The sequence below is a fragment of the Vespula vulgaris genome, chromosome 12 (assembly GCF_905475345.1).
Source record: "Vespula vulgaris chromosome 12, iyVesVulg1.1, whole genome shotgun sequence".
Classification (NCBI taxonomy): domain Eukaryota; kingdom Metazoa; phylum Arthropoda; class Insecta; order Hymenoptera; family Vespidae; genus Vespula; species Vespula vulgaris.
In genome coordinates, this window is record NC_066597.1 from 3,649,848 (window position 1) to 3,675,576 (window position 25,729).

At 31.3% G+C, this 25,729-nt stretch overlaps 2 protein-coding genes across 3 annotated transcripts in view; both read left to right on the forward strand.

Annotated features, from left to right (window-relative positions):
- Window positions 1–5,706, forward strand: part of LOC127068222 (breast cancer type 1 susceptibility protein homolog) — a 31,456-nt gene extending 25,750 nt beyond the window's left edge. For both annotated transcript variants that reach the window (XM_051004065.1, XM_051004066.1), the window contains exon 8: window positions 3,947–5,706. In XM_051004065.1, the coding sequence (XP_050860022.1) occupies window positions 3,947–3,957 (11 nt within the window). In that variant the 3' untranslated portion in view covers window positions 3,958–5,706. The remainder of the gene's footprint in view (window positions 1–3,946) is intronic.
- Window positions 5,707–6,207: 501 nt separating this feature from the next.
- Window positions 6,208–25,729, forward strand: part of LOC127068276 (uncharacterized) — a 52,175-nt gene continuing 32,653 nt past the window's right edge. Inside the window, exon 1 of the mRNA XM_051004230.1 lies at window positions 6,208–6,556. The gene's annotated coding sequence lies outside the window, so the exon portion shown is untranslated. The remainder of the gene's footprint in view (window positions 6,557–25,729) is intronic.

Here is a 25,729-nt window from a genome sequence, read left to right on the forward strand (position 1 = left end):
TTTGGCTTTTTGTCTTTTTCTCTTTTTTTGGATTTTTCCTTTTTCTCTTTTTTTGTCCACTTTGTCTTTTTCTATTTTTTTGGATTTTTGTCTTTTTCTCTTTTTTTGGGTTTTTCCTTTTTCTCTTTTTTGGGGTTTTTCCTTTTTCTCTTTTTTTGGATTTTTCCTTTTTCTCTTTTTTTGGGTTTTTTCTTTTTCTCTTTTTTTGGGTTTTTCCTTTTTCTCTTTTTTTGGATTTTTCCTTTTTCTCTTTTTTTGGGTTTTTTCTTTTTCTCTTTTTTTGGGTTTTTCCTTTTTCTCTTTTTTTGGATTTTTCCTTTTTCTCTTTTTTTGTCCGTTTTGTCTTTTCCTATTTTTTTGGGTTTTTGTCTTTTTCTCTTTTTTTGGGTTTTTCCTTTTTCTCTTTTTTTGGGTTTTTCCTTTTTCTCTTTTTTTGTCCGTTTTGTCTTTTCCTATTTTTTTGGCTTTTTGTCTTTTTCTCTTTTTTTGGGTTTTTCCTTTTTCTCTTTTTTTGGGTTTTTCCTTTTTCTCTTTTTTTGGATTTTTCCTTTTTCTCTTTTTTTGTCTGTTTTGTCTTTTCCTATTTTTTTGGCTTTTTGTCTTTTTCTCTTTTTTTGGGTTTTTTCTTTTTCTCTTTTTTTGGCTTTTTGTCTTTTTCTCTTTTTTTGTCTGTTTTGTCTTTTCCTATTTTTTTGGCTTTTTGTCTTTTTCTCTTTTTTTGGGTTTTTCCTTTTTCTCTTTTTTTGGCTTTTTGTCTTTTTCTCTTTTTTTGGCTTTTTGTCTTTTTCTCTTTTTTTGGATTTTTCCTTTTTCTCTTTTTTTGGGTTTTTCCTTTTTCTCTTTTTTTGGGTTTTTCCTTTTTCTCTTTTTTTGGATTTTTCCTTTTTCTCTTTTTTTGGGTTTTTCCTTTTTCTCTTTTTTTGGGTTTTTCCTTTTTCTCTTTTTTTGTCCGTTTTGTCTTTTCCTATTTTTTTGGCTTTTTGTCTTTTTCTCTTTTTTTGGGTTTTTCCTTTTTCTCTTTTTTTGGGTTTTTCCTTTTTCTCTTTTTTTGGGTTTTTCCTTTTTCTCTTTTTTTTGGGTTTTTCCTTTTTCTCTTTTTTTGGGTTTTTCCTTTTCCTATTTTTTTGGCTTTTTGTCTCTTTCTCTTTTTTTGGATTTTTCCTTTTTCTCTTTTTTTGTCCACTTTGTCTTTTTCTATTTTTTTGGCTTTTTGTCTTTTTCTCTTTTTTGGGGTTTTTCCTTTTTCTCTTTTTTTGGGTTTTTCCTTTTTCTCTTTTTTTGGATTTTTCCTTTTTCTCTTTTTTTGTCTGTTTTGTCTTTTCCTATTTTTTTGGCTTTTTGTCTTTTTCTCTTTTTTTGGGTTTTTCCTTTTTCTCTTTTTTTGGCTTTTTGTCTTTTTCTCTTTTTTTGTCTGTTTTGGCTTTTCCTATTTTTTTGGCTTTTTGTCTTTTTCTCTTTTTTTGGGTTTTTCCTTTTTCTCTTTTTTTGGCTTTTTGTCTTTTTCTCTTTTTTTGTCCGTTTTGTCTTTTTCTATTTTTTTGGCTTTTTGTCTATTTCTCTTTTTTTGGGTTTTTCCTTTTCCTATTTTTTTGGCTTTTTGTCTTTTTCTCTTTTTTTGTCCGTTTTGTCTTTTTCTATTTTTTTGGCTTTTTGTCTTTTTCTTTTTTTTTGGGTTTTTGTCTTTTTCTCTTTTTTTGGATTTTTCTTTTTTCTATTTTTTTGTCCGTTTTGTATTTTTTCTGTTTGTTTCCTTTTTCCTCTTTCATTTTTCATTTTTTTGTCTTGTTGTCTTTTTTTGTCTTTTTGTCTTTTTCTCTTTTTTTGGATTTTTCTTTTTTTCTTTTACTTCTACGAAGCCTTCCAAGAATGCATTTTCTCTTCCTTCCGTTCATCACTTCCAAAACTTCTAAAGATGGAGAAAGAGAGTGAGAATGATTGTATCGAGGACAAAATTGATCGACATTAACAATGTTTACGCCACTTTCCACATTTGAATCTCACCGAACTTCATGTCTCTGTCTTCTGATTTCCAATGAAAAGTAGCGTATATATAAGTACCATGTATGTAAAGTACCATATAGAAAGTACCATGTATGTAAAGTACCATATAGAAAGTACCATGTATATAAAGTACCATGTACATAAAGAACCATGTACATAAAGTACCATAATCACGCACAACGTGTGTACGCACAAAGAGAAAATATATATATATATAGTTGTATTCATTAATAAGAAGTATGTAAATATAACCTATCGATAAGGAGTATAATATTCAAATTTGATGTTGTAAAATTAGATCGAATTACGACAAAAGTTTCTTGTAAGGTCGATGTTGAAATATATATTTAAATCGTATAAATATATCTATTGTATTTATAGGAATTGTATGCATACATCTAGACGAAAATAGATAAATAAATGGATAAATGTAAAATGAGCTGATATGTAATGTTAAGATTATAAATGATCAAAGGAGCATTATGAAGATGCCAACATTTTCAATTAAATCAAACTTAGTAAAAGTAATAGTAAGAATAAATTCAATTCATTTTGGTGTAAATTCTATAAAAAGAAAAAAAAAAGGAGAAGATTTCCTTCAGAAAATTTCTATCTTTTTTCTTGAAGTAACAATTCCTTCAAAGACTATTACTATAACATATTGAAATCCTTAAAAAATGTACCTAATAAAAAAGTCAACTCTTGTCTGACGACACTTCATGATTTCACTATGGCATTTATTCGAATTCGATCTAATTGAAAAAGTTATTGAAATGAATTCTCGATAAACGAAGAAAAGATCAAACAAGAAGGGTTTTAATTTATCGATCGAATCATTTGCGATATTCTTGTTTTCGCTCGATCGATGATTTCTTTCCCTCTAGTTTTTTCTTTCTCTGTTTGATTTGTTTCTTATGGAAAATAATTAAAGAAGTTATCTACGTGTTCCGTTGATTTATCTCTCTATTTTCTTTAATTACTAAATGCGACCGAAACAGAACGCTGATAATAAAAAAGGAATAATGCGATAAAAATAAAATTAACGATATATGAATTGAAAAATGTAGTTCGTTCGAATCATAAACGTAAACGTTTCTATAGTTGTTCTTGTTTACTTCATAGTTTTAAAAGCTATCCCGAATTGGGAAAATGATAATTATTAATTGAATTTATTGATTGTGCGACTACATATTAAAAACGTGATAAACAATGATGAGGAAAATAACAAATATGAATAATGGATAATAGAAATTAAACAACGGAACGTATCGATCTCTTATTAAATTGGGCGACTATTGAAATCATAAATTAATGAAAATTAAAAGAAATGAAAAAATAAGTAATTATTTGCGATTGGTAATCGAAAACGATCACGTCAATTTTGCGACGAACGATATTAACAAACGTTTCTAATACGACCTGATCTTCAATTCAAAATTGTAAGAGTGCGTGATTATGTTTGTTTTTAAGAAACATGAAAGAAATAGATAAAAAAGAAAGAAAAGGATGAAATTGGTGGCATGATTGTTGTTACGTGCATGATTGTTCCTATTACGTACTAAACGATGTAATTCCTTCGTATCAAATTATCTCGATAATTCTCGACTTAGCGAAAACAAAAAATACGTGTACATAGCGTAAACAAGTATATATGTACGTGCATATATGTATGTGTATGATGCATATAGATGTGTGTGTATGATGTATATAGATATGTGTGTATGATGTATATAGATATGTGTGTATGTGTGATAAGTATAAGTATGTAAAAGAAAAAGAAAATACCGAAGGTAAATTTGCTCGTTTTGAAAGAAAAATGTTCGCTAGTCGTTCTCACGTTTTATAAAAACCGTAAACATACTTTCGACGAACTGGTAGTCATAGTGGTAGATAATATAAGTGAGTAAATAAGTAACTACATATGTTGAGTTCTTTCTTTTTTCAGAACTTTTCTAGAATTCCTATTGGTCAGAAATGAAAGTTTTTACATACGTACATACGTACATATGTACATTACAGAAAGTATTTCGATTATCGTTCGAAAGAGAAAGAAACATGTTAAAGGAAAATAAACGTTGGAAATTCAACGGTGAACGAGAGAAAGAAAGGAAAAGAATCGACGGAATTTCATTTATGGTGGAACTACAGTGGGAAATTCAAAGGACCTTACAGGATCTTATAGGACTACGTGTCGAAGGAATCGAATTTCGTGATAAAGAGAGAGAGAGAGAGATAAAGGGAAAGAGGCAGAGAGAAAGAACTTTGTTCATACTCGCTTCGATAGCTGTCGTTTCCTGTTAATTGACAGTAACGGATACAGCAAAAGCATGAACGTTCAACAGCAGAAAACAAAGGACGATGAGGGACAAGGAAGGGTTGAAAGTGATGGTGTGAATGTAATAGTTTTAGAGTAAACCCAAAGAAGGACAGCACGCAACTGGTTTCTACCAACAAAAAGAAAAGCTCTCTCTACTCGTTCGTCTAGTCGCTGCCAGAGAGAGAGAGAAAATTATCACCTTTCTTTTCTCTCTCTCTCTTCTTCCTTTTCTCTTTCTTTATCTTATATAGTACTTGCTTTTGTTAATTGACAGCGAATAGACGGACGAGTAGTTTCTTTTTTCTTTTTTCTTCTTGTTTTTTCTACCTTCTTATAAGTTTCTCCGAGATTTAATTGTAACATTGCTTTGACTTCCTCAAGAAATTGAATATGATTCTATCATAATGTTGTGTATCGTTTTGTTATCTTTTATCGTCATTATCGTTTGCTTCATATCGTTTCGTTCGTTTTCATTCATATGTGCCTTTATATGTACGGGTATTTTATATGTTATTAATAATTGAAAAAGTTAGGTTAATATTTATAACTAGAAAAACTACGTGTACATATATTATATCCTTATCATTCTTAAAAGCTTTGTTACTACTAGAAACTTTTTTACTTTTTTACTTTTTTATATTTTTTTACTTTTTTATATTTTTTACTTTTTTTATATTTTTTACTTTTTTATATTTTTTACTTTTTTATATTTTTTACTTTTTTATATATCATAGATTGTATTGAATATGGAGTATTATCTTAAGTAAATCATGCATAAGTCAAATATTTTATAATAAATCAGTAATGTCGTAATCGACAATATGTCCTTTTTATGTTAAGAGTATTATAAGTTAGAAGTTAAGTAATATAAGAGATATTATTTATATATAGCATAATAGAATAACATAGTAATGTAAGGATGTAGTTTGCGTGTTAGATCGGCCAATTTGTAATATCGTAAATTGTAATAATTATCTTTTAGATTTAAAAAATGTACATATATTCGTACGCACAAACTTGTATATATTAATATTGTAATATAATAGACATATTGCATTCTTCAACGATGGAACATTTTATTAAAGCAAAGACGCTTATATCGCTTATGTCAATTTAATATGTAATTTCAAGATTATGTATTAATCGTTTCGCATATTTGATTTTTCATATTTATTCCGTTACAACGAATTTCATCGAATTCTAACTAAAATATCGTATATCACAAATTTTAATAAACAGATGTGTACATATGGCTGATGAGATTCAATGAAAAAAATAAAGGATGCATGAACGAATGTGTACATACCTCGTCGTCAGAGTACATATTACGCACGTACCTGATTGAACGATTTTCTAATGAATGTTTAATAAAATTTTTGTATTAAATATATCCGTCTAATTCTTTCGAAAGATTCCCCAATACGTAGAATACGCACATACGTATAATATACGATGTTTATTTTTACGTTTCGTTTATTTTTACTGGTTTATTTTTAGGATTAGTCCACTTTTACGACTAGTCCATTTTTACGACTAGTCCATTATTACGAATAGTTCATTACTGCCAATCGATGCGTTGCTAGGATTAGTTCACTTGCTAGGATTAGTTCATTATTACGACCAGTTCACTTTCACAACCAGTTCACTATTAAGAAGTTTATTATTACGATTAGTTATTTTTTGCGATTAATTTATTAAATAAAATATAATTTTGTTTAATATTTTTGTTTTTCATATGACGCAATCTATTTCTCATAAAATTTGTGCGCACAAATGCGCCCGGAAAAAATCTATAAAGCTCTTTGGTTCCTTGTGCGTAATAGAGAGAGAGAGAGGGTAAGTGAGAGAGGGAAATCGAGAGAGAGAGAGAGTAGATGGGAGAGGGAAAACGAGTGAGAGAGATGCGAGAGGGCGAGCCGAGAGTGAGCGTCAGACGGTTCTCGAAAGTTACCACCCTTTTGTCAAAGAGGGAGAAAGAAAGCTCCAGAAAATTGTTCTATTATTCGGTTCTGTATTACGGATGCGATCGTCGTGAGTGTCGGGTCAGACTGCTAAAGCACCGCGATCAATTCTCACTTGTGAGAATTCCTCCGAAGGATACACACCTTCCTTCCTCATCAGTAGTACACTCCATTTCCTTTTCCCCGAACGACCATTTTTGGAAAGTTTCCTTATTTGATCTGCAACATTTCTAACCTCCTTTTTCTCGGCGTGCCATTCTGAGAAGCCAAATTATACGTAAGTTGTATAATTTTTTATATGTGTTGTAATTTCTTTCGAATTTCCTTAAATATATAATGGTAGAAAAGAAACGAATTGTTTTATATATCATTATGGTCTTGATTTTTTTTTTTGTTTTCTTTTTTTCTTCTTTTCTGTCTTTCATTTTTGCTGTATGTTTTTGCCTTCCTTTTTCTTTTTCTTTAGCTTTTTCTCTTTCTCTTTCCCCCTCTCTGACTTCCCTTCCTCAACCTGAACCCGACCAGCCCACTGACGTTCTAGAATAGTCGCCTCCGCTCCTCAAGTATGCTTCCTCGTAATTCCTTTGTTCACATTTTGGTTTAAAGTGATCCCTCCGAATGTTTCCGGAAAATTTCTTCACTTCCTTGTATTCTCCGTTGATTTTCCATTTTTTTTTCTTTATTTTTCTATATATCTTTTCCAAATTTGATGTGACATCCTTGAACTCTTCAAGAATGTCGAACAGTGATAATGTGATGTGTCATACGAATTTGTGAAAAGCCTCGTAAGTTGTTGAGCTATTATTCTTCCTTCTTCTTTTTAATCTTCCCCTTTTTTTCTTGCATCTCTCTCTTTTCTTTTATTTCGTATGCATGTACAAAGTATTGTTAATTATAACGAATGCACTATGGTATCTCTCAAAATTAAATTTACTCGTTATTTTCGATCTGTTGCATGTTATATGGTATTAATGTATTGAGTAATAACGAGAAAATGAAGACCAACATTTTGTATGTAGGTCAAATATAATTTTATAACGTATTGCGGATGCATCTATTTCGAAATCATATATATTTCCTATTGGTTGAAGTGGAATATTATATGGACCAATAATATCTTCAGATGTAATCTACAATAACGTTGTATTACATTTATTTTGTCATTGGCTCGTTGCGTCAAATTCTGATATTTCTATTGGTCGATCATTGATTAGATTGCAACGTCATTCCTGCAATGGGAATATTATTTTCGATATATATGTCGATGCCTGTGCGTCATTCGTATCAAGAGTTGATAACGATTGATTTGCAGTAATAATTCAATAAAATTGCTAACATTACAATCTCGTAATGTTTTTTGTAAAATTTCCGATTAATTCAACGAGATACAATCGATTTCCCTTTTGGTGAACATTTTCGAAGGGCGTGTATCATCGAACAAAATGGCGGAAGATTTGGTGATAAAATCTCCCATATAGGGAGGATTAAAAAAAACAGCAGTAAATCGGATATTTGCAGGATAAATAATCCGAAAAGTGAGATTTAGCTGACAAGAGATTTGATTTTTGCATGTATTTGTAGTGGCAAAAATCTGTAAAAATTACATTTCCTGTTTCGCTGTTCTCTTTTCGTCTTGTATTTGCAGCCATCTTTCTCTCCTTCTCTCTCTGCTGCCCCTCCCTCTATCTGTCTCTTTCTGTCTGTCCCTCTGTTTGTCCCTCTTCATCTCTCTTGCCATCCTTCTCCATTTTTCTCTGCTTTTTCCTTTTTTTCCTTTTTTATTTCTGCTCCAATACGCACATTTCGGCATCGTTAATTTTATCCAATTACAATGGATGCATTCTTGATTTCTCTCAAGATTAAATATATTTGTTATTTTCGACCTGTTCCATATTATATGGAATTAATTTATCGAATGAGATTGCAGAATTAACTCCAACAATTTGTATATAGGTCAGATATAATTTTATAATGCATCACCAATGGACGCACTTTGACGTCATATCTGTTTCCTATTGGTTGAAGTAGGCCAATGATATCTTCAAATATAATCTGCAACAACGTTAAATTACATCTATTCTCTCATTGGTCCATTGAATCAAACTCGGGTGTTTCCATTGGTCGATCATATTAAATTAGATTGAACGTCATCTCCGCACTCTGAAGGGAATATTATTTCCCCTATATGGTTGTTCGTGTGCGTCATTCGTATTAAGAAACTTATTAACACTCAATCATAATAATTATTAATGAATATTCTGGAATGTGTTTTGCAGTTTCTAATTAACTGAACGAATGATGAATTAGATTTCCTTCTTCTTTCTGAATATTTTTGCTGATGTGTCATCATTGGACATAATGACAACATATTTGGTGAAAAGTTGAAAATAAAAGATAATTTAATATTCATAGAATGAATCGACCACCGAGTGAGATTCCACTTATGAGAGATTTGATTTACGCGTGCATTCGTATTAGGAAAAATCCGTGAAAATTGTACGTTTCGTTTCTCTTTCCTCTTTCAACCTTGTACTTCTAGTTTTCCCCATCTTCCTCCTATTTCTCCGTTTTTGTCCCTATCTTCTTTCTTCCATCATCCTCTTGTTTTCTTCATGTCTTCATTCTTCTCCATTTCTCGTTCGATATCTCCGTGTCCTCCTTTGCCCGTTTTTCTCTCACCGTTCCCCCTCCCTCTACCTCCCCCCCTCCCTCCCTCCCTTCCGCCCACATTCCCCCTCTCTTCCCCCCTCTCTCTCTATGCATCTTCCATTTTCGTCCTTCTTCTCCTTGCTTTGAGCAGTGAGCGTGAAGTTTCATCTCTGAACTGTCCTATGGAGATTCTATACTTGATCGAAAACTACCCATAAATAATCTTCGATAATCATTAAAACGCGTTGCTGCATTTTCCGTTCTTTTTTTACGTGTTTAAAAATGGAAATTTTTCGCGACATTACATCGACTCGATCGATTCCGTCCTATGCGCATTGCACTCCATAAGCTCGTAATCTTTGAAATAATACTACAGATGACGCCTCAATCCCTTCGAATAGCTATTCGGAGAAACTTGATAGATAGTTGCGCGACCCGATAACCAAGTTACAGACAAGAAGAAGAAATCCCGACAAAAGGAAAAAGAACGAAGAAGAAGAAAATGTAAGTTGATAGAAAAAAATCTTTATGTTCGAATGAATTGATTCTCTAAATAAGTTTTCTGTCGCGTCGATCGAAATTACGTTACGTAAGTACTAGTTGACAAGATATAAGATATACTTTTCTATACGTTCGTATATGTGAATACACACATATATATATAAATCTAATTCGAAATAGGGTTATATGCATTTATTTAATAAAAAAATTTTGCCAAAGGAAATGAAAATTGCTTCTATTTCTTTTTACGTTCTTTCATAATTTTATATAATTATATTATATTATTTCTTTGCCTGTAAGAGAAAATTTTTAGAGAAAAGTTAACATCATCTTCGATTTCGATCAATAATTTCAAAGAAAATAGTTCTTTTTTCTTTTTTTTACCGACGTTGATGACTACGATCTTTCGTTGCTATCGAATATACCTCGATAATTTTAACCTTTTCTTTTCACGATAGATACTGTATGAAGTTAGTTTCAAGTTAGCAATGGAATCGATGAAAAAAGGAAATGATATTAAAGAAAAGAATTGATATCGCAATCTCAGTAATAATTAAAAAAAGAAAACGAAATCAAATCGGTAAAGCCTTAATCAAAAATTGAATTAATCGAGTCGATGTAACTATGTTACGGATATTTCGTATCCAATAGTGATATTAAGTGCGAGCTAATTTTTTCTTCCCCTTCCGTTTTACCTTTCTCGATTATCCGTTTATCCATCGATCCTATCTTTGCTTTTTTTCCTTTTATTAATCGATGCTAATATCTCACAATACAAGACGAAGATTAAAAATACTGAATCCGCTAATCGCTTTCAATGCTTTAAAATTTCTTTCTTCTGCAAAGTTCTACATACATATTTCGATATATACGTCCGAACATCTATATGTACATGCACATTAATTTTACTTATATAACTTAGTATATAAGTTAGTAATAAATTTTCTTCGATCACGAGATGGTACTTCATCATCTGAACTTCTGATCCATAGTTTGAATATTAAAGAGAAGAAGGAAGATTAATAATTACGACAACTACGACAGTGACGACAAGGACTACGATGAGGACTATGAGGACAATGTCACAACAAGAACATTAATCTTCATTTTAATATTAATAATAATAATAATACGAATGTGTCAGACATACGACTTTTTTTACACCACATAAATTTTCTTTCCGTCTCTTATTCATTCCTTAACTCACTCGTTCAATCCTCTTTCTTTCTTTGCCTTTTTTCTTTCTTCTTTCTCTAGCAAACTTTGATTAAAACTTAGAAATTAATTTCGAAGAGTCCAGATACATTATATGTTCAAATGTTTAAAGTAACTTTGTCGTATAATTATATTGAACGTTAAGAAAGAAATTCTATCTGTCTTTCGATGATATCTCTGACTTTTTTTTTGTTCTTTTTTTAATGATAATTGAGAAGAAAGAAATATAAGAAGAGAAAGATTTTGGAATTGAACGATTGGGAAAAAGTTAACGGAATTAACGAGACTACTACTAGTGATTATTTTTAACGGAGAAATATACAAGATAGTATTCTAGGTCATCTAAAATCGCATAGATGATTTTAAAATATAACATAATCTCTTATTTCTTCTTTATCTCTCTCTATCCATTTCTTTCTATCACTTTCTATTATTTCTATCTATGTTCTTTTTTTCTTTCTATTTTTCTCATTACCCTTTTTTATGAATCTTTTCAAACTTATTATCTTGTCGTTTTCGTTCTATTTCTACTTTTCTGTAAATTTATCCTTTTTTTTTTGAAATTTACATTTTTATCCTTTTTTTGTCAATTTTTTTTATTTTTAGTATTTTTATTCTTTTTTTGTCAACTTTCTTTCGTATATACTACTTTTGTCAATGCTCTTTATTTTTATTCTTTTTTTGTCAATTTTCATTTTTATTCTTTTTTTGTCAGTTTTCTTAATTTTCATTCTCCTTTTTTTACAATTTTCTTTAAGTCTACCCTTTTTTTGTTAATTTTATTTATTATTGTTCTTTTTGTGTCAGTTTTCATTTTTATTTTCTTTTTGTCGATTTTCTTTATTTCCATTCGCCTTTCTTTTAAATTTTCTTTTCGTTTATCCTTTTTTGGTAAAATTTTCATTTCTATTCTTTTTTTGTTTATTTTCATTTTTGTTCTTTTTTCGTCAATTTTCTTAATTTGTATACTTTTTTTGTCAATTTTCTTTAGTTTTAGTCTCACTGTTTTTAATACCCTTTGTTTTACATTTTTTACCGAATTTCTTTATTTTTATAATTTTTCTTCAATTTTCCTTGATTTTGTTCTTTATTTTTCAGTTTTCTTCAATTATATCTACTTTTTCTTCAATTTTCGTTTTTATTCTTTTCTTGTCTATTTCGTTTATTTTTATAGTTTTTTCTACTTCTATATATCTATGTCAATGTGTGTCTCCGTATTTTTAGAGAACCTTTGTAAGAAACTGTTATTGTGGACAACTTCATTTTTTTATTTTATATGTATAAATATATACATATATTTTCTATTATACGACTAATATTCAATTATATTAGTCTAATCTATAAATCTATTAGTATATTTATATAATGTCTGACACATCATTATTATTATTATTAATATAATTGTTAAGTCCTACTTTTGGATTATTATATATCGATGTTTAATGAAGAATTTTGATGTTTCGTTAAATTTTTTTTCAAAGCATTATTATTGCATGATTTTTTTTTATATGAATGTTTATTCTTTTATTATTATATAAATTTTTTTTAAAGAGAAAAAAGAAAATTGAAAAAAAAAAAAGAAAAATATAAAAAAGCACAAAAAAAAGAAAAAAAGGAAAAAACCAGGAAAAAAATTTATGTGTCAAAGATTTAAATGAAAAAGTGGACACGGATTTAATATTATTTGCGATTTTTTTAAGTGACTTTAAATATTGATAACAGAAAAAAATCATAGTTTTATGACAGATATATGCATATATATCTACGCGAGAATTCATTCATAATTCCGTTAAATCTCGTGGAATATATCCTAATGATTTTCCATAGCAAGAACTTCTACTAATGCCATCTATCGTTCTAATTAACCGAACATTTACAGATAATTCTAATACCGAAAAATTCTTGAAATACATAAAATACAAATAATTTCAATTTGCGGTAATCAAATATTAAATTCATCAATTATTTTTTGCTATTAACACCTACAACAAAATCAAGAAATAAAATCTCTAGAATACAACATTTAACATAGTAATTTAATTAGCAGTAAAAAGATATCCAACTGGAAAAGAAAAAGAAAAAATATTAAAAAAATTTTTTAATTTTTATCTCGAGATATATATATATCTGTCATTATAATTTCCGACAATAATTCTATTAAAAGTAATAAAACAGAAATGTTATTATTTAAAAACCAACCAGACCTACCTAACTAAAGGAATTTATATTATTATCACCAAGAAAATCAGAAGATTTTCGTAGTTAAACTTTCTTTACTACAAAATAATATTGATCCGTGATTTTCCCAGAAAATCTGACCCCAAAAAAAGATATTGAGAATAGTACTAGAAACATGTAGTACATAGTCGTAATAGTATATAGTGGTAGAAGTAGATAGTAGTCTAGTAGCAATAGTGTAGAAGTAGATAGTACTAATAATAATAACAGTAATGGTATTAGTAGTAGTGTAGTAGTAGAAGTAGTGTAGTAATAAAAAAATAAAATAAGAGATGGTGTTACTATATAATAATAATAAATAATAGTATAAATATACTAATGACAGTAGTTGTGTAGTAATAGATAGTAGTACTAGTGTAGTAATAGTGTAGTAATAAAAAATAGTAGTAATAGCAGTAGTAATAATAGATGTTCTTAGTAGTAGCAAAGTAGTGTAGTGTAGTGTAGAAATAAAAAATAGTTGTGGTAGACTTTGGTGTTAACAGAGCAGTTAAATCGGCGTGGCACGCATCAAAGATATGAGGCGAGACACAGGGGATTACTTGAAAGGGATTTGAAAAAAGCAAAAGTGTAGGGAAAGAGACAAAGAAACAGAGATAGATAGATAGAGAGAAAGAGAGAAAGAGACCGATAGAGATGAAGAGACCGACAGAGAGATAGAGAGAAAGAAAGAGGAAAAGGAAGGAAGAAAGGAAGGAAAGGAGGTAGGAAGAAAGGAAGGATGGAAGAAAGGAAGGAAGGGTGAAAGGAAGGGTGAAAGGAAGGGTGAAAGGAAGAGAGAAAGAGAGAGAGAGAGAGAGAATGAGAGAGAAAGAAACTGTGATAGAAACAGAGGAAGAAAAGGAGAAAGAAACAGTGATAGAGAGAGAGAAAAAGAATGACTGACAAAAATAGTGAGAAATAAGAAGAATCGTTCGTTTTCCTCTAACGGATGGTCAACTTCGTTTCGTAATGGGTGTTGTTAAGGAGAAATTACCTCCAAAGAAAAAGTGCCACGCCGTCCTATTCATCGAGCTTTCTATTAAACTCTCCTAACACACACATCAACATAATATATATATATATATATGTATGTATATATATATATATATACATTATATTTTTGTACGCATGTATTTTTGTATGTATATGCATCTATTTTTATAAAGTATGTAATTATATTTATGTATGTATAGGTTTTATTTGTTTATATATACGCGGATACGTTCTAGCTATATTAAGGCTTGCCCGTGGGTGTTTACGGGTCATGTTGCCATCGAAACGAGATTCATCAAAGCTGAAGAATCTCACAGTTCTGACGCGTTAAATCGATTTCCGAAGGACTTTAGCGATACCGCGATACCAAGAAACACAAGTAAAACCGTAATGCTTGCAATCGTAAATCGTTAAAGGATTTTATTTTTTCCTTTCTTCTTTTTTTTTCTTTTTTTTTTATTTTATTATTTTTTTTTTCACAACCTTTGAAAGTACAACGATCTCGATTACTGTCATTATTTTTGTCTTTATTCTTTAATTAACATTTCTTTTGTCGTCGATTTTGAACTCTTCGGAGTTTGGTGTTATGTATATGAGAATTCATTAATTAATTTATTAAAAGAAGTATAGCCAATTATTTCTGAAGAACTGTGGATGTTTCGATGGAGACATGTAAAGTTTACGTGGGTGATTCATCGAACTGTTTCGAAGATATTTAAGATATTTATATTTTTATTAAGTATATCGACATTTGTTTTTTTATCATTCGAGCTTTGTTATTATTGATTGGGAGAAAATGAGTATTGTTTTATGGGTTCTATTTGTCTTTTTGCAATGTATATACGAATTATTATTATCATCGTCATCGTCATCATCATCATCATCATCGTCATCGATAGAAATGAAGTTGGAAATGATGATAATGTATTTGAAACGATTTGCTTAAATATGCCAATATATGATTTCATCATCTTTCTGAACTTTCATATATGTATATGAATGTGTTATATATATGTGAGTGTATGTTATCTATGTATATGTATATGTGTACACACACACGTGCGCGCGCACACATACACACACACACAACACGTATTTGTAGACGCAAAAATGTATGACGATTGACTTTTCTATATTTTTTTATCATTTATTCTGTTGCTATAATTAAATGATATAAATAATTGAAAAAGGCGAATGTTTAAAAATATTATCAAAATAATTTATATTTAAAAAGAAAGAAAAATTATTTTTTTTTTTTTTAATATACTTGGTAATAGTCAATCACGCGAACTTTAAATAATTATAAATTAAAAAGATATATTTTCAAAGTATTGTTAATAATTAAAATTATATTTTTATATAATTTTTCAATATATGTAATATATTCAAGAATCTATTTATGTACATACATATGTCTACAAGTGGATATTTAACTTTAAAAAATCAACGGCCTAATATCTTTACGTATAATAAGGAAAAAAAAAAAAAAGACGAAATAGTGATATTAGCTTTAACGAACCGTATCGATTGCACGAAAGAATATATGTATGTATGCATGTATGCATGTCGTATGTATGTATGTATGTATGTAAGTATGTAATTAGGTATAATGTATCTATATAAGTACGTTAGATATAAGGTATGTATGTGAGTATGTATATAGGTATGAGGTATGTATGAATTACAGTATCGTAAGTACGTTCTTAATTTACGAAAGAAATAATTGGTTCGCAAGAAAATGCTTTGCAATGATGCTTTTGAAAGATCGTGCTTAAAACTTTTACGAAAAAATATAGTTGATGAATTAAATTTTGTAATAATGACGAATATTTATATAGAATCATTTTCGTGATGGACTTTGATGACGATCGGTAAACGTTCCTAATGACGTTTTTAACTATTGAATTTTATCCTTCTTTTATATTTATCTCTCTGTTTGCTCCATCCTTTCTTATATCTCTCTATCTATCTCTTTCGACAATAATAATAAATAAGATAATCAATAGGAATATTTAGCAAGCGACGAGATCGCAACAATGCCTGGGAATTTTAAATAGGGATTATTAAACTACTTGTCGACATTCCTGTAAGACCCTCGGTTTATGATAATGCTTATTCTCGGCATTAGACAATATTGAAAAAGAGGGGGAGAGAGAGAGAGAGAAAGAGAGAGAAACAGAGAGAACAAATAATAATTTATTATAATAAGCTAGAATCTTTACTTTAAAAATATAAAAGATATTATAATATTTTTCGAATTAAACGATGGGTTAGTAATAATGATACGTTAAAAATAAAAGGAAATTGTACGATAAATTAAACTATCTACAATTTTCCTTTTCTTTCTTTTCTTCTACATTTATTTTTTTTTCTTTTTCAATATGAAGCTTTGTCATAGATAAATAAGTATGTAAATACAGCGAATAGAAAATTCTTACGCGTAATCATAAACGTATTTAAAAATCCGTTATTTATTTCTCTTCTCTTGCTATTATTTTCCGAATAGAGATTCCATTACTTTCTACAAATAATTACTGAAATAAGTGAAATAACTGAAAGTAAATCAAAATTGAGTAATTAAAATTTCATTCGATGCGAAATTTTCTCTTTCTTTCTTTTTTTTGTTTTTTTTTTTTTCTTGCAAATCTAATCGTAATTATGATATGAAGATTATTTTTTCTCGTAGTATGCCAATTATTTGTTACAGAATAAAAAGCGGAACTATCGGAATTATGATAAAAAAAGTCGAATTTTTTCAGGATATTTATCGAGTACGTAAAGAAATTGATTGAAATAATCGGAATGATTCAGAAATTAGTTTTGACTTGGTCTTTCTTTGTCATTCTTTCTCTTTTTCTCCCTTTAGCTTTCAAAAGATAGCTGGTTAAATCGATGCCACTCGCTTAACCGAATTTTGAATCCTCTCTCAGCAGTCCGTAAATTAATTAAAGCGTCGTTCGAGAGCTCGACACCACGTCGATATACAAAATAAGCGGAGTGACAGTACTTGGATCAAGCACTTTCCTTCTCTCCCTCTTTTTCTCACGCTTCTATTTATTTTTTATATCAAACGAAACGAGTCGATGATAATTTTGCAATACGCAAGCTTTCTACGAAAAACTTTTAATTCTCGCTCGAAACAACGATCAGGCTCTTCATTCTTTCTTTTTCTTTCAAAGGTTGTTACAAATATTTTTATTTTTTATTTTTTTTTTGCTTTTTTCTTTTTTTTTCGGAGAACCTCAAAAGTGATATCAATAAGCATCTATCTATGTTAAAATTATCATTTTTGCTCTTCATCAAAATTCTTCATTTTCGATCGATCAATCATGAAAAATATCAGGATAAAGGTAATTTTATTTATTCTTTGTTCTTTCATCGTCCTCATAACCCTCCATTCACTCACAGCATTCTTTCTTTCGATACACCACACTCCCAAGCATATCATACTACGTTCTACATATTCTATAAAATTTATCTATGATCAGTTAAGCACTGTAAGCATACTTAGGAGAGAAAGAAAAAAAGAGAGAGAGAGAGGCAATGAAAATGAAGCGACTCGATTTATGCGAATAATAATTTACTCTTTGAAATCTATATCATTAAAAATCTGAATAATTTTTATGTCGTTTAATTTTTGTCTCTCTTTATTTCTCTCTCTACATTTTTTCTTTTTCTTTTTTGGTTATTCCAACTAAGCAACAGGTAGTTCTCTATAAAAGGAACGAAGAAAGAAAAAAAAATTGAAATGGGTAGAGTGAGAGAAAGGTAGAAAGAGATAGAGAAAGATATAGTAATAGTGAGAGAGGGGTGGTTAGGGTGTGAGAGTGAGAGAGGGGTGGTTAGGGTGTGAGAGTGAGAGAGGGGTGGTTAGGGTGTGAGAGTGAGAGAGGGGTGGTTAGGGTGTGAGAGTGAGATAGCGTGTCGTGCGGTCGTGAGTGCTGCGAAAGAGAGAGAGGGAATGCGATTGTGAAAGAGCGTTGAGGACGGTAGGAGAGAGACAGACGGAGAGAGAGAGAGAGAGATAAAGAAAATAAAGTGACTCAATTTGTGTAAATAACATACTATTTAAGATCCATATCATTCAAATAAATTTATTAAAAGTCTAAATAATTTTTGTGTCACTTAGTTTTGAATATCTACTGTCTTTCTTTCTCTCTTTTTCCCTTCATTTTTTCTCTTTTTTTGGTATTCGAGCTTAGCAACAGGTAGTTCTCTGTAAGAGAAATAAAGGAAGAAAAAAATTGAAAGTGGAAGAGAGAGCGAGAGAGTGAGAGGGAGAGAGAGAGAGAGAGAGAGAGAGAGAGAGAGAGATAGAGAAAGATATAGCGATAGTGCGAGAGTGAGAAGGGATAGTTAGGGAAGTAGGAGTGAGACAAAATGTGGCAGGGTTGAGAGTGGTGTGAAGGAGAAAGGGAAGTGGGCTTGTGAGGAGCGGAAAGGACAATAGGAGAGATTTAGAGAGAGATAGAAGGATAGAGTGAGAGAGGGGAAAACGTAGCGAAAAAGAGAGTGGATTTGAGAGGGAGAGGAAAGAGAGAAAGAGATAAAAAATATCAAGCGACTCGACCTGTGCGAATAACAACATACTATTTAAGTTCCATATCATTGAAATGAATTCATTAAAAATCTAAATAATTTTTGTTATTTAATTTTGAAAATCTATTGTCTCTCTCTCTCTCTCTTGATCTTTTTCTCTTCCTTTTCTGATTATTCGAACTTAGCAACAGGTTGGAATTCTCTATAAAAGAAATGCAGGAAGAAAAGAATTAAAAGAGGAAGAAAAAATGAGAGAGCGAGGGGAAGTTAAGGAGGCGGATCGAAATAAAGTGCGATGGGGTTGAGAGACGTGTAAAAGAAAGAGAGGAAAGTGCTTGTGAGGAGTGGAATGGACAGCAGGAAAGATAGGGTGAAAGAGTGAAAATGAAAGAAGATAGAAGGATGGAGTGAGAGGGTGAAAAGTCGAGAAATGAAAAAGAGTGTGAGGGAGGAAGAGAGAGGAGAGAGAAAAACAAAGAAAGACAAACAAAGTCAAATGACTCGATTTATGGGAATAACAACACAATTTAAGATCCATATTATTGAAATAAATTCATTAAAAGTCTAAATAATTTTTATGTCATTTCATTTTGGAAATCTACTGTTTCTTTTTCTCTTATTCCAGCTTAGCAACAGAAGCGAATTCTCTATCTAAGAAATGCAAAAAAAAAAAAAAAAAGAATTGAGAGAAGAAGAAAGAGACACAAAGAAAATGAATTGACTCGATTTGTTTGAATAATAACACATTATTTAAGATCCGTATTATTGAAATAAATTCACTAAAAGTTTAAATAATTTATAGAATTTATTTAAAATTTAATTAAAAGAATTCACTGTCTCACTTTCTTTCTGTTTCACTTCACTTTTTTTCACTTCCTTTGTTGGTTATTCGAATTTAACAACAGGTATTCGCTGTTAAAAAAATGAAAAAAGAAAAAAATCAAGAAAGGAAGAGAAAAAGAGAGAAAAAGAGAGGAGGATGGGTCAGTGGGTGGTTGGGCATGGCTGGGGGTGGCTGGGCGTGGCTGGGGGTGGTTGGGTGGACCTGTGGGCGGGTGGGTGGGTGGGTGGGTGGGTGGGTGGGTCAATGTGAGTTGCCCGGGTCCATGGGTGGATGGGTCAGTGGGTGTTGCCCGGGTCCATAGATGGGTGGATGGGTCAGTAGGTGTTGCCCGGGTTCATAGGTGGATGGATGATGGGTCAGTGGGTGTTGGCCGGGTTCATAGGTGGGTGGATGATGGGTCAGTGGGTGTTGGCCGGGTTCATAGGTGGGTGGATGATGGGTCAGTGGGTGTTGGCCGGGTCTGTAAGAGGGTGGATGGGTCAGTGGGTGTTGGCCGGGTCTGTAAGTGGATGGGTGGCTCGGTGGGTGTTGCCCGGGTCGGTGGGTGGGTGGGTGGCTCGGTGGGTGTTGGCCGGGTCGGTGGGTGTTCGGGTGTGTCATAGTGGATAGGTAGGTGTTACCATGCGAAGATAGATGGTTGGTTGGGTCAGGGGGTGGTTGGATGGGTCAGTGGGTGGGCAGGTGTTACCATGCGAAGATAGATGGTTGGTTGAGTCAGGGGGTGGTTGGATGGGTAAGTGGGTGGGTAGGTAGATGGATAGGTCATTGGATGCCTGGATGGGTCATTGAATGGTTGAATAGGTCGTTGGGTGGTTGGTGGAGTCGGTGGGTGGTTGGTAGGTAAATGGTCGGGGAAGTATGGGGTAAGGGATGGTTGACCGGGCAAAGTAAGGGAGGATGATGAGAGGTATAGAAAAAGGGAAGAAGGGAGAGAAGTGCGGAAAATGAAAGAGGGAAAAATTTTAATAGAAAGAGGAGAAAAAAATTTGACATCTTACACTTACATTGCATAATTTACAAATTTTAATTACTTACTTATGTAGTTTCTGAAATCTGTCCGCAACAGACTCCGCCGATGATGTGTCAGATGTGTCAAATATGTCAGATATGTCATAAAGTTCAAATTAAGATTTAAGATGGAACGATGGATGATATCAATATTTCACAAACAATGATTATCGAATTATTTTTGAAAAGTTTCTTTAATACATTTCGTCGAAATATTTATTTAAAAAAAAAGGATATCTTATTATTAGACACTTTTTCATCACTTGTTACGGATTTTTTAGTCTCTTTGATAACGAGGATTTGTACATATACGTTTATGCGGATTTATATTAAATCTCTTAAATCTTGTTTTTTATATACGAAACGAATAAAATTTTTCAATTACGACGATTTATTTCGGATTATGAACCATCGTTGATCCATTTTTTTTCTCTGATATCTTTCACTATTATCCTGCATGATTATTGAAAATATATTTTATACGTCACACTTGTCTCTTTTTTCTGTCTTTCTCGCTTTTTTCGTTGTTAAATTTATCTTACATAACAACGGAGAATGTTAAAGAGAGAAAAAGAAAATAAATTATTTTTTGAAATTTTTGAGTTCTAATGTTAGTTAATTTTTGTAACTTTTACGTTTCTTTTCCCGTCTGTCATTTCTCTCTCTTTTTTTTTTCTTTTTATTTTACTGTCTATTTCACCCTCTTCTCTATCTTTATGTCTTTCCTTCGTGAAATAAATTCTATGATATGAAAGAGAACAAGTTGCGTTTGATCAAAAGAAACTTTGCAATCTTTAAATTCCGATTAACGTTTTACTAATTTCTAACTTTGATGTTATCTTCTTACTTATCAAAGAGAATGAAATATACATTTATATACACATATTTCGTGAAATAAATTTGTCGATACAGAGAGAGAGAAAAAAAAGAGAGGAAGAATAAGTAAGTCGTTCGATTTTCTATATCTTTCGAATTTTCAAATTCCAACAAATGTTAAATAATTTCCAAGTTTCCATCTTATCTTGTTTTCCCTATCGATGAATTTGCAAAATCTTTTTTTTTTGTTTCTTTTTATCTCTTTATCCGTCTCATTTTATTTTTCTCTGGTGAAATAAATTCTACGATTCTACTGAGAAGTAAGAGATACATCCTACGATCTTTTTCATTTTTGAAATTTTTACACTTAAAAGGTATATTCACTTTATTCACTATTCATTTGTCTTCTTCTTTTATCAACGGATATGGAAAATTTCTTTTTATTTTTCAGTCCTTATCTCTACCCATCTTTTTCTTTTTCTTTTCCTTTCTCGTAAAATATATTCAACGAATACAGAGATAGTTAACGAGAGAGAAAGAGAGAATATGAAAAAATCAATAAGTCGTTAAATCTTCTGTATCACCAAAAAATCTTCGACTTATGATTTTTACTTCATTTCTACCTTTTCTCAAACATTACTTCAATTTCTATATTTATCTCTTTATTGTGGAATTTATTTTACGACACAGAACAAGAAAAAGAGAACGAGGAAGAGAGGAAGAAAGAGTGAGAGAAAAAAGAAAGAAAAGAAATGAATTTCCCGATCTTTTTGATCTTTAAAAAAATCTTCGACCTGATCTGCTTTCTTTATCAATTATAATATTTCCGTCAAAAGTCACGAGAAAAAAAGAAAAATTAAAAATCACAATAAAATAATGGAGAAGAAGAAGGAGAAACAAGAAAAGAATAAACAATAACGACAAAAAATTTTCTTTTGCTTTCTTTCCCATTTCTCTACAATCTTTCTCAAATCACTATTTTAAAACGATTACGGCTCGCGTGTTTGATATCAGAAGAGACGTTTCTGCCGTCGGTCAGCGCGCGGAAACTTGGATTTTATACATTTTTCATTTTACAAAGTAAAAATCACTAATTACATACATAATATTAAGTTTTGTACATGCATCAGGTATGAAGGATCGGAGAAAGGTAAAAAATGGGAGAATAAAAATGTGGGTAACAATGGGATAAATTAAAAAAGAGGAAGAAAAAGGAGTTATAAGTTATCGGATGCGAAATATAGGAAGTGTAAATAAAAAATATGAATATCGCGGGAAATTCTAGGATTTGATGTACGAGGGTTAGGGAAGTTTCGAGATTGGGAGAGAACGGATCACATCAAAAAAGATAATATTTTAGTTACGTACTTTATAAGAGCTTCTGTGATACTTCTCCCTTCGGACGTTGATGTAGCGCAATTGTACCGCAGATGATGCTGAGATGATTCTGTCGTAGAACCTGAGCTGCGTACAATTGCGCCAACGAGCAACTACGAAATAGTCGCTGGATCCTGGATTTCGGATGTGAGGTGCCTTTCAAGAATTAATACGCAGGCGCTGCATCCGTTCTCTGTCTCTCTCCTTCTTCGTCCTATCGCCCTTCCTACATTCCTGCCTACCTGCTCATTCGCTTGCCTGTTACCCCTGTCTTTGCAAAAAGCTTTACTGTTTCTCCCACTCTCTCCCTTTCTCCCTCTGTCTATCTGTTGCTCTCTCTCTTCCTTTCGTTTCCTCTCCCTCTGTTCCATTTCCTCTCTGCCTCTCTCACTCCCTATTCCTCTTTCTCTCTCGCACTCTTCGTCCTCTCTCTCTGTATCGTCCTTTCTCTCTCTTTCTTTCTCTCTTCCCCCGTTCTCCCTTTCATTCCCTCTCCTCCTTGTCTCCCTCTTTCTTTCCCGCCTTCCGCCGCGTTCCCCTGACACACCCCCTAACACTCCCCCTGACAACCTCCCATGACACTCCTCCTGCCACTCTCCTCTGACTCTCTCCCCCATCTCTCCCACATCTCTCCCACATTTCTCCCCCATCTCTCCGCCTCTCTCGACCCCTTTCTCGTCCCCTCTTTCGACCCCTCTTTCGACCTCTTTTTGAACTCTCTCCCGTCCTCTCGATCGTCCTCTCCCTGGTCCTTTCTCTCGTCCTCTCTCCCGTCCTCTCTCTCGTCCTCTCTTTCACCTCACGCACCCATCCTCTCTTTCTCTCCATCTTTATCTGTCCCGTTAATTCTGTTTCTCTCTATCTGGCTTTTTCTATCTGACCAGGTACTATTTTTAATATCCTCTTTTGCCTTTTTCCCCCCTTTTCCTTCCCTATGGTTTTTCCCTAGCAACGATTCTAATAGCTTTCTATAGAATAATTTCCAGTAATCTTTCTGGATATTTTCAAGTGGTTTCTACCTATCTATCTGTCCCTTTTTCTCTTTTTTTATCATTTTTCCCTATCTATTTTTAATATTTTCTCTTTTTCCTTTTTCTCTTTCTCTCTGGAACACTTTTTACCAATCCGTTTCAAATCAATCCTCGTACATTTTTTGAATATCAACTCGAAGAAAAATTTAGTACATCGATTTTCACCAATAATTGTTATTTGTTGTTTATATAACAAGAAAAATTGTTTTCTACTTCGTTTAACGTCTAACAAACATTAACGAAATTATTGATTTTTATGTTTAACGTAGGGAAGTATACGGTAGCAACAGTCGTGATGGTGGCAACACTGATAGCAATATATGGTTAGATATTATTATTACTATTATATCATTTATAACAGAGATAGACTCGAATCTTTTTAGTTATAAAATTTCGTTTATTCACATTATCTTAATGTTTTTACATATCTTACAACACGTTCGACTTCTCTGATATAATTAATCAATTTTTTCTCTCTTTCTCTCTCTCTCTCGCCGTCTTTTGTTAAAGAAAACTTTTGTCGAAGATTGCTTACGATCTCCAGATGGTTCAATTAATCGAAATTAAAATGAATTACTGATTATTGGGATGGAATCAAGACAAGAAACAAGATTTTTTCTATATAGTTCCGCTGTAATGATTGTGCTCGTTTATTCTTCATCAAAATATTCGTCAATATTACGAAGAAGAGAAATCGATATTTTCATAAATTGATTATTACAAATCTAGACGAGAAGTAATACTTTTGAAAAATCAACTTCGCTTCCATAAAGATTATCGAACGATTCTATTTGTTTGGATGATTATTCAAAAAAAAAAAAATTCGAAATTTTTTAAAATTTCGAAAAAAAGAAGAAAAAAAAGTAGTGCATTCTTCACTTCTTCTTAGAAACTTAACGAAATGAGAAACTTTTGAAAATAATTTGTTTCATGAACAACGATATAACTTTACACCGTACTTAATTATATTCTCTTCGAACGATTCTATTTATTTATTCGTTTCTAAGATATTTTAAAGATTTCAATAAGAAAGAATCAATAATATTTCGACAATTAATTATGAAAAGTCTACAAGAAAAAACGAAACTTATGAAAAATTGACTCGCTTCGTCAACTTTTCAAATATTTCAAGAAGTTTTCAAATAGAGGACAAAAACTGAAAAAGAAATCAAAACACTTCAACAACAAATCATTCTTAGAAACCTAATCGAATGTCAAAAAGTCTAACAATTAGAATAATTAAATGGGAATCACAATTAAACGTCTAAAGTCCATTTTGGGCTAAATTGAATGACTTAACATAAGTGTAATTAAAGGGGAAGGTTCTACAAGCCCTGTTGCACATATACATCTATATACAAGAAACCCACGAACACATAAACACACACCCCACAGACATACAGATTCCAGACATTATATCGTAATATTGAACAGAAACGAAACGATTAGATCGTTCGAAACTTATCAGAGGAAAAAAGTGCAATGCACTGTTTAAAAGTCGATTATTTTTTCTTTCTTATTTCTTTATCTTTTTCCGTTGTAATGGAGATATAGTAATGATACTTCATTCCTCTCTCTCTCTAGCCGTTCTATCGATTGTTTTAATGAAATAATAATGTTCTGAATCACACGAGAAATTCTTAAAGTTTATTCAACGATAATCTTTGACGTAAAAACTATGCTTCGTACAGACATTTTAGAAACTTCTCGTATTTCTGTTTTTAAGAATGAATGAGAGAGAACTTATCGATTGGTGAAAGAATACATGTGTTTGTGTACAAGTGTGTCTACACGTGTCCTATGCGTGAAGGGGAAAGAGGAAGAAAAGGTCAAAACCTGTATCCTCTTAAAGTTAAGTAAGCTGGCATCGCACAATACTAGGGTAGCAACAGACAAAAAGTTGATTTCTTAATTGCAATGGAATTGAAGCTCTCTTTATCAAGATAGCTAAATAAAGAGATAATCGTTGATAAGAACTTAAAACTACTACATGCACAAACGGAATTAAGTAGGAATATATGTATATATACATATATATATATAAACGTGAGTGTTTCTCTTCAAATTTCGGAATATTCGAATTCTGGATGGTGCTATAAGAGGGATATATATAAATATATATATATATATATATACCTACCACATATATGATAATAAATAATATAATATATAATAATAATAAATAATATAATATATGATAATAATAAATAATGTAATATATGATAATAATAAATAATGTAATATATGATAATTATAA